At 44.0% G+C, this 10,045-nt stretch overlaps 1 protein-coding gene across 1 annotated transcript in view; it reads left to right on the forward strand.

Moving 5' to 3' along the window:
• Positions 1 to 5,374, forward strand: part of NIBAN1 (niban apoptosis regulator 1) — a 152,750-nt gene extending 147,376 nt beyond the window's left edge. Inside the window, exon 14 of the mRNA XM_025878052.2 lies at positions 836 to 5,374. Within this exon, the coding sequence (XP_025733837.1) occupies positions 836 to 1,971 (1,136 nt within the window). The 3' untranslated portion in view covers positions 1,972 to 5,374. The remainder of the gene's footprint in view (positions 1 to 835) is intronic.
• Positions 5,375 to 10,045: the final 4,671 nt, after the last annotated feature.

Below are 10,045 nucleotides of genomic sequence, written 5' to 3' on the forward strand. Positions count from 1 at the left end.
TCTGACAGGAAGGGCCCCCTCAAGCCCATGCCATTCCATCATGGCACCTTTCCACCAATCAGGAAAAGGCTCCCTTTCTCCAGATACTGGGCGGCTCTCTGTCAAAAAAAATTGCCATGATATACTGATTTTTATCAGAGTAGGATGCTCTACTGCTTGTTGCTGGAAAATTCTGCCAAACACACAAATCTATGCTGTCTCTGATGTGAGTGGCGCCCCCTTGGATATGATACCGTTGGGCACTGGACAGCCTGCACAGCTCTAGTGGCCTGTGGTCAAAATGTCAGCTGCTGTCGTTGTTATTGTTGTTTTGAGTCCTCTCAAGGCCTCTAAGACTGAGCTGGATGCACGTAGGTCTTCATTCTAGACACTACAGGTCAACAGGGCTCTCTCTGCATGCTCAGTACTGAGTACCCAGTACACATTCAGGACTGGACTATGAGAGTAAGCAGAGAAATGACAGCCCTGCCCCTGCAGCAGGGCCTCTATGGGTGATACAGATAATACTATTCTAGATTGTGAGCTCCATGAAAGCCAGTCTTTGGATTCTCAGAGCCTGTCCCATAGTGGATGCCCAGTCTGCATCCATGAATGAGTGAAGGATTGAATGAATGAATGAACACGACAGAGGTCCAGAGCTGAAGATGAGTGTGTGGGCTTTGGTCATGAGGGAAGGAGACCGGGAAGAGGGTGGCTATCAGCTGGAATTTGACATGGAGAGATTTGGGTAGCCAGAAAAGCTGAGAAGGGACTTTGGCTTCTGGATAACATGGGAAAATCCAGGGTGGCCAGGGCCGAGGGTCAACGTCATGTTCTCTTTTCTGGTCTCTGTCAGTGATAAAGGAAGCTGCTGTCCTGAAGAAACACAACTTATTTGAAGACAACATGGCCTTGCCCAGTGAAAGTGTGTCCAGCTTAACTGATCTAAAAACCCCCACAGGGTCAAACCAGGCCAGCCCTGCCAGGAGGGCCTCGGCCATTCTGCCAGGAGTTTCTGAGAGCGAGGCACTGAGTAACGAAGTATTCCAGGAGTCAGGGGAAAAGAAGCAGCCTGGGGCCCCTAGTCCGTTGGCCAAAGGAGAAAGCCCGTCTTTCCCTGTCCCCACCCCTCCCCCAGACGGGACCGGACAGGTGATTCCTTCAGGCCCAGCTGTGGGTCTCGTGACTGCGGAGGACATGGCAGGAGCCCTGGGCACACCCTCGTCAGAGCTGGAGTTTGGAGGGGCTCCTGAGGACGGAGAACCCAGCCACGAAAAGCCAGAAGCCAGATCTGCCTCGGGCTCCTTAATGGAGCTCAGAAATTTGTTGATGGTGACCACTGAAATGCCCGTGGAATCGGCCACCCTCGAGATTGAGAAAGATTCAAATGAAGAGACCCTTGGTCCCCAAGAAATTGAAAAATTAGAGGAAACAACCCAGATCGACACAGAGGCCGACCAAGCAGTGGCCTCCAGTCAAGACAGCTGTGAAGGCAGTGAAATCCGTGAGAGGGAGGCCCATTCTTCCCCTCCAGAGGTGCAGGCGGGGGCCGGCAGGGTGGAGTTGGGGGGGCCGCTGGGGGCTCGGCAGGCCTGTGAAGGGCTCGCCCAGGGTGCCAGCAGCCCTGGCCCCCCAGAGCAGCATGCAGAGGCTGGGGAGCCCACTGAGAGGGAGCTCACAGGGGGGACTTCCAGACTGGATGCCCAGGAAGGAGGAGGGGCCGCGGCCATGGTGGAGGGTGAGGCCAGGCCCCAAGAAGATTGCATTTCCAGTGCTCACCACACCTGCCCCGGTGAGAGCCAGGGTTCTGTGGAAGAAGCCCTGGGAGGGACCAGCAGCATGGCCCAGGCCCCTGCTAGCGTGGATACAGGGGACATTAAGGCTGCTGGTGTCCATGAGTGCCCGTGGGTGGTGGAGAATGCTCCAAACTTCGATCTGCTGGGTTCACAAGATGTGGGGGAGAGTACCCCAGGGCAGTCCTCAGAAGAGTGAAAGGGAAAATTGGGCATAAGTATTTCTTCGCACAAACTCAGCCGAAGGTTAATAGTTATGGGTATGCTTAGGGGTTGCACACAAGTTGTTACAAAAAAAAAAAAAATTACTTCCTCAATGTGTGTAATGAAACCAGAGGAAATGCACACAGGGCATGCTCACTGAGGCAGACCTTTGTGGAATTGAACTGTTCTACCGTGAATTACTGCTTTAGCATTTTAATAGGAAGTGTCTGGGATGAGAGGCAGCTGAGGATGTTGAAGGGAGGCGGTGGTGTTCCAGCGAAGATGAAGAAAACAGTAGGAGCCCAGTTTCCAATACCCTGCACGTTTTCCTCTCATGTACTTCGAGGCTTTTTACTTTTTGGTAAGGATGCAAATGTATACTGTAAATCCAGCTTCACCATCCGCTAGAGCCACTTCATTGTTTCTGAAGGACTCAACATTCATCCACAGCCAGACTGCAGGGAAGGGTTGGTGGGGAACACCGGTCACCCTGCTATGGGCAGCCCTGCAGCCCCTGAGAGAGCCCAGGGGAAGCTGAGCACAAACGGAGGAAGGTTGTGGTCTGTGGGGCTGTCTGAGCCTGTTACTAATTCTGCTATCAATTTCTTGTTAATTAATCATGTTGATTCTTATTAATTAATCACCTTTTGGGGACATTCAGATGAGGCAAGAAAATTTCCTTGGCAGGTTTAAGCCTGAAAGCATTCCAAATTAGCCTTAGACTGTGCAGAGGGGCCTTAGCTAATTGTCGAGCGTAAAAGACTACAGGTTAAACAAGCATTATTCGAATAGCTGCTCTATGCCATGCACTGTGCTAGGTGTAGTAACAACAGCAACAGCAACAAAAAAGCAGAAGAAAAGATAAGATGCTCTGTCTGACATAAGTTAAAAGACCTACGGGAATTTAAAGAAAAAAATATGCCAATTTTCAAACCATGACAACTTTCTGTCTATCCATTGAAACAGTCCTGGTTCATTTCCAGAAGGGGAATGAAGTGAATAAATGGGAAAGAAAAAAGAAAAGGAAATAAAAAAGAAAAGAAAGGAAATGAAAAGCCAAGATGTACATCATCAAGTTCCAATCAAGTTCCAAAGATGTCACCAAAAGTGGAAATCATTTGTTTGGTCATTCAGCAAATTAACTGAGACCCTATGATGTCTCAGGTGCTAGAGATACTGTAGTGAAAAAGACTCTGTTCCTCTCTCCTGGAACTTACAAAAGCTTTATGGAAATAGACACAGATACATCTTCTCAATGGACCATGACCTAGAAATGTTGATGTTAAAGGACTTACTTGCAGAAGATTAAAAAGCTGTGTTTTATTATCCTTCCAGAGAATACCATATCATTTCCTAAAAGCTTCAGTCCCAGGTAGTACCTCTTGATATTTCCTTCCACAAATTTTAATATTAGATCCTAACATACTGTGCTAAAATCTTGTTTTGATCATCATCAGCAAGTTTATATCAGTTGTTTAGAGAATTTGTCCCGCAGTTTAACTCTTTCAGCAGGAATTAAAATCTTTCTCTGTCCAACTCCCCATGAAGAATTTCTAGGTGATAAAGAATGAATACTAATCAGTATCATTATAGTCTCATATTGAATCATTTTAATTTCTCTTAGAGTGTTTAGATCTTCACATCTATGAAGGGTCTCCTTAGAAGAAGGTAGAGGCTACTCCTCGCCGGTGGTTGCAGTACCCAGTGCTCACTCATATCCTTGCATTGAGCACAGAGTATTGAAATTGTGTTTACTTCCCATCTCTTCTGGGACCTCTCTCTTCAAGGACAGAAACTGGGGTTTATTAATCATGTGTGCTTCCTGTTAGAGACACACAGCCTGGAATAGTGGCTCTCTGCCTTCTCAAGTCACTTTCATATCCCTAGTGCCTCGCACAAAAACTGGCAGGTGTCGAGCTGCTCAAGACGTGTGAGACCTGAATACCTGCCACACTGCTGTGTTGGAGCTATTTGGGGCTTGCTGTCAGGCAGGGAGACGTTTTTAATTGGGCTTTCTGCCCTTGGGGAGGCTTCCCTTAGGTCAAGTCCAAAGTCCAAGAGGCAGACAGCCAGATGGTCAGATGTACTGCCCAGTAAGGCAAGGAGCCCGAGGAGTAGTGCCCAGCCCCACCAAGGATGCCCTTCTCTGCAGGAGAATGTCAGCGAGCAAGGAGGTCCCAGCCCTGCTCGAACCCATGCTGGAGTTTCCCAGCTTCCTTCCTTTGCTCACCTCAGGGCTTCTTGGACCCCTTGGAAAATTAAGAAATTTTTCCAACCCTAAAAGAAAGTACATCTGCATTGGATGGATGACTATCAGTGCCCTCCCTTTACCCATCTTGTAGGCCAGAGGGTACTGGGCACTGCATGGTAGGACATACTTGAGAACACGAAGAATTTTTCTGTACATATTTCACAAAAGACAAGTTCACTAGACTAAGCGGGATGATTGTTCCATTTGAAGACGGAACAGGAAACTAAAGTTCATTAAAAAGATTCCTTATTCATTTTAACATGTTGAATGGAGTAACTTCATATTACTTCATATTATTATGAGCTTGTCTTGTTTTTAATAGACTTGTCTGTGTTGCTTCAGTGGTTTCCAGGTTAGAGCAAGGTTATTGTAATTTAAATGAGCAGCATGCAAAGCTTCTGCAGGCTGCTCTGGGGAATCTCTCCTCCAGGCAAAGCCATTAGAAATGCATAAAACCTCAGGACATGGTTTTTGGGAAAAATTCCATGACTTTAAACGAGTTATGTGACAATTGACCTTTCACAAAGAGAATGTTTGCCTTGAAAAAAATTAGCTTGTCATTTTTTTTCCCTTTGCAGCTTAGAGTGGAGACAGTGGTACCTTGAATCATGCAGAGAAAACTCTGTTTTCAAAAAAAAAGAAAAAAGTCTTTTGGAAACCACAAGGATAAGATTCCAATCTGTCCAAAAGCTTTTATAAAGAGGCTGCATGTGAAGAACTTCAGGTCTCTGGGCCTGATCTTCTACATTTTATTGCAAAGATTCTCGAGTCTGGTCTTGTAACCCTCCAGACTGGAGTCCATGATTTCCGAGGGTTTCACAGTTCTGCCACATGAGTGATTTTCACTCTTTATCAAAAGTGCTAAATGCTATATGCTCCATAGCAATTTTAATCTGGGGAAAGGAAGGACATCACTGACTAAAACAATACAGGTTCACTAGGTAAAAAAGCTGGCCACATGTGTCTTCGTACTTTAAGTAAGCGGGTTTGAGGACTTGTCTTCTGAAGTCTGGAACTTTAAGAAAAAAATCTACACTGTGGATGGGTTTTTCTGGTCACTATATAAAGCAGATAGACTTAAAGCACTTTGTAACCACATATTTACTCTGCCACGTGCCTATATTCCAATAAAATGTTCATCCTTGAAGAGTTGTCCAAATGTCTTATTTATTTTGAATGGGGGTGGTTTTATCTTTTAAGCAAATGTCATACTTGAGCTGGGAGGAACAGCCCTCAGATGGAAAGGTGAGTCACTGTTCCTGCATTATGGAACTTTAAATTTTCTCGTCAGAAGGGAGTCCATGGAGAAATCACTTAATGTCAGATGTAATTATGCTTTGAAAATTATGCTTATTTCTCTAGGAATTGGAATACGTCTATAATAACGGGCAATTACTCTTGACGTAATTGAACTGCTTTTCAAACAAGTTTATCTTCGATGGTAGCATTAAGCAAAACATTCCTTCTTTCTATGATCATAAACAAAACAATATTTACTCACTAATATCTACAGTTGCTCATTCCTCCATGAATTCATTCATCCAAAAAATAATGATTGTGTATCTATTATATGCAGGCACTCTAGTGGGTACTGGAGAAGCAGAGGTGAATAGGGTGGATATGGTCCCTGACATCAGCAAACTCAAATTCTCATGGTAGACATGGCAAGGGAGAGCCCAGAATGGGTATTTGCTCGCTTGTTTGGCATAAAACTTGTCTATAACAGTTTAAACTCTACCTGAGCCAACAGCTCCAGCCAGGAAAGTTAGAAACACTGGAGAAATCAAGTCTAGCAGGGATGGGGACACTGGGTGTGGCAAAGACTTTACCACTCCCTCTCCTTTCATACCAAACTCCCAATATGCAAGAATCATTCTCAGAGTGGCTCCTCCAGAACTTTTATTTAGGGCCAAGGATCGGATTGGAATTGGGGGTTCCAATTCCAGTTGGAGATTCCATTGATTTGAAATGTCTTCTGCATAGTTTTTTCTTAGATTATATGTTTATTTGGTGTGGTTTGGGTGGAACTAATGGACGTCTTGGGAGGAGTCAATTAAATAAAGCTCTTCTGTCAGCCCTGCTTGGAGCCTCTCTTGCTTGAACACCTCTCAACCTTTGCCAGAGTCTTCTCTTCTCCAAGAACTTCTGACCCTCCTTTCTCAATCTGGCCAATTCCCACTTTTCCTGTAAGAGTCAGGACAAGTCTGGACAAACCCTTCCTCCTTCCCCCATAACACTTTGCTGAACTGTCACGCTTGTTTACTTGCCCACTTCTATTGTTTTCTCTCACTCTATTGCAGCGATCTACTGTCTCTGTGCAACCCTGTCTTCAATCTTTGTGTCCCTAACAGAGTATACATCCTTGTGTACAGAAAACGCTTAATAAATGTTGAACAAATGAATAAATATCACTAATCCCAGAAGTAGGAGACAAGTGGAGAGTTAGCTGATGATTGCCTGGCATAGCGTAATGGTCTGTGAAGCTGGTAACTACTCACCCTCAACCTACTGAGAGAGTTCTGTTTTTGTGATGGAATTTCATCGCATGTTTATGCACACCTGTCCCTCTGGGAGAGAGCATCAGAGCCAAGTCGCCCCCACATCAAGCTAGCTACTGGTATGAATCACTCCTAGTTTTCAGAACAGGAGCCTCCACTGGATTTTCCTGAGGTCCCTATGAGGTCAACGAGGTAAAAAGTTAAGAAGTTTACCCTTGAATTCCACCCAAATCTGGAAGACATGAGCAAAGGCCCAAGAAATTCATGGACAGCCTCTGCCTTCTGGCAATCTTCCTCTTGAGACTGGGCAAGAGCAGGAAAGAGGCTGTGGTCCCTGCTTTTAGGGAACTTGGTCCAGTTGGGAAGACAGAGAAGCAAGTGGTGGTTCTGCAGGCAGAGGAGGAAGCGTTCTGGCAGCACAAAGGAAGGACAACCAAAGACTACTCAAGAAATTTCACATTTGGTTTTGAACCTATTGAACCTGCCCTTTATGTCCTGCCTTACTTACTTCTTCTCTGTCATGCACTAAAATCCAAACTCTAGCTGCCTACAGATAACCTGAAGAACATTTTTTTCAAGACCTCTTTATACCAACCCCTGCACACTCTTTTCAGGAATCTTGTGGCCCCTCTGGATGCTGATCCAGACCTGCAGATCCATTGTGGTTTAATTCACGGAAGCCAAATTCATGGATTAATTTTCCCCCTCTGGTCTCTATACGAAAGGATACACAAGTGTAGTGGTGAGGTCTCTCTTTATATTAGCAATTCTAAGTGGAACTGTTGGGGTGAGAAAGTGGGTTTATGTGTTGGGAAATTGCTCCAAGGTACTGAAGTGATTTTGAAGCTAAGGGGTGGCTTTTGGTGATAATACTAACTCCCCCTTCCCTCCCTGCTTCCACATTCTATGCAGCCTCTTGAATCATGTGGGGGACAGATTTTTGGTATATTGGTTTGAGGGAGATCATGTGGGGGAAAAGGAAGATATTTTAATTTTTATCTGTCAGAGGCTTCAAGTTTTGAACCCTTAAATTTTTTATTCAGGTCTTAGAATAAATGATATTTTCCATGCACCATCAGGATTCTTTCATGGGGTAATTTTTTCCAAAAATATTTATTGATACCTACTAATGTGCTGTAGACTCTGCTAGGCCCTAGGAGCAGAGAGGCAGATGCTCACCCTAGTTGCATTCAGACTGTGGGTTATCTTTTCTGCACTGAAAACTTCTGTTACTCAACTTAAGGGGAGTATTCTTAAATATAAATGAGCCTCCCCACCTTTAGATCACATTTTAGAATTCTTCATTAAGTTTGCTTATAAACTTGATTTACTTTTGCTGAGGTCATTTATGAGAAAATTGCATGGCTGTCAACGTATTGTGTGAACTTGGGCTAATTATTTAACCTTTATAAGAACCAGTTTGTGAAATGGGAATAACAGTACGCACATCACAAGGTTATGGCGAGGATTAAAAGCGACATTTAAGCCCAGATGAATAAAATGAGACTCAGAGAAATTAAGCAACTTCCTGAAGATTACACAGCTAGTAACTAGTTGAACCAGGTGCATCATTTAGCAATTGCTACAAAGCAAAACCATTCTGAAACTCAGTGGCTTAAAATAGTAACCATTTAGTATTGCTCAGAAGACTGCAAGCCAGGCATTAGGTAGACAGATCTTCTCATCTTGGCTGGCTCTCTTGACATGTTTGAGGGCTGGCTGTATGTCAATCTAGCCTAGAGGTGTTTGGGACAATGGGGCTCTACTCCCTGTGGTCTCTCTCCCTTCAGCAGACTGTTTTGGGCTTATACATGTGGTGCAAGCAAGGTTGAGAGAGAGAAGGTAGGAAGTAGGAGGAGGAGAGAGAGTGAGAAGGAGGAGGAGGAGGAAGACCAAAAGCTTTCTGAGACCTGGGCTCAGAACTGGTGCAACATCCCTTCTGCCTTGCTCTACTGACCAAGGCAAGTCACAAGACTGGCCAAGATTCAAGGGATGGGAAGAGCTGCAAAGTCACATTGCACTGGCCATGAGTCCAGGTAAGCCATTAACTGGGGCCATCAATGCAATCAGCTGAGCTCACCAGGATTCAAATGACTCCTGTACTACGAACAAAACCCATACTCTTGCCTCTGTACTATGTTAACCATAAACACACAGACGTATTGGTTCCCATCACATACTTCCCCAACATCTATGTGCTGCTGTAGCCCCACTCACCATTAGATGAACAAAACATGATCACTCCCAACTCAAATCCTTTGGTCTATCAAAGATTCTTGACTTTTGGGGCGCCTGGGTGGCTCAGTTGGTTGAGCGACTGCCTTCGGCTCAGGTCATGATCCTGGAGTCCCGGGATGGAGTCCCACATTGGGCTCCCTGCTCAGCAGGGAGTCTGCTTCTCCCTCTGACCCTCTTCCCTCTCATGCTCTCTATCTCTCATTCTCTCTCTCTCAAATAAATAAAAATAAAAATCTTTATAAAAAAGATTCTTGACTTTTGCACTGGGTTTGAAAATGAATCTTCCATTGAAAAATATTTTTTACAACTAAGAAGAAAGGTCTAAAAGGGATTTTTCTCCCTATCTTAGCAACAGAATTCACATTGTTTACATGCTGCTTTGATCAACTATAACAAGATCAGTGGTCATGATCAACACGTTAATTATCTCAAGGTGAGTGAGAAAATTTGACCTGTGACATAGCACATAATCTCAGAAAAACAAGCACAATTCTCTACAATAAACGTGCTAATAATGGACACCAGTTTTCTATAGCAAACAATCATAGTCTTCAAAAAAGGTTACAGTCCTTGAGGGATAATTATAAACACACACCCACTCCACTCAACACTTTGAGGGAAGGTTCTTTTGCCTTCTCAAAAGTAAAACAAAATGAAAGAAAAAATGTTAAATTAACTAGAAACTCTGTTCCCTGACACCAAACAAATAAGGATAAACCTTGACACATTTAACCCATCTTTATTCCTTATAACTCTAAGGTAACTGATCTGTAAATATTCCTAACCCCTCTCCTTTTCCTATTAAAATATGATCCTCAGGATATAACATTTTTCAAAGCACTTCTATCAGATTTTACCCTTCTAGTTTTCTTGCTAGAATATTGTTGTTGTGATCTATGGTTATCTTTTAAAATTTTAAATAAAAGATTTTGGGGCTTACAACAATTTTACTCTACATCTTGTAGTATACCATCTCATCGAGAATGGTCTTTCTTTTCCTGTCTACCCAACACATAGGACCACATCATTCTGCTCCTAGCATCAATTTTAAGCCTTCTTTCTCTGAATTCCTTTGGCTATCA

The sequence above is a fragment of the Callorhinus ursinus genome, unplaced genomic scaffold (assembly GCF_003265705.2).
Source record: "Callorhinus ursinus isolate GAN/ISIS: 27379988/994484 unplaced genomic scaffold, GSC_fseal_2.0 scaffold13, whole genome shotgun sequence".
NCBI lineage: Eukaryota > Metazoa > Chordata > Mammalia > Carnivora > Otariidae > Callorhinus > Callorhinus ursinus.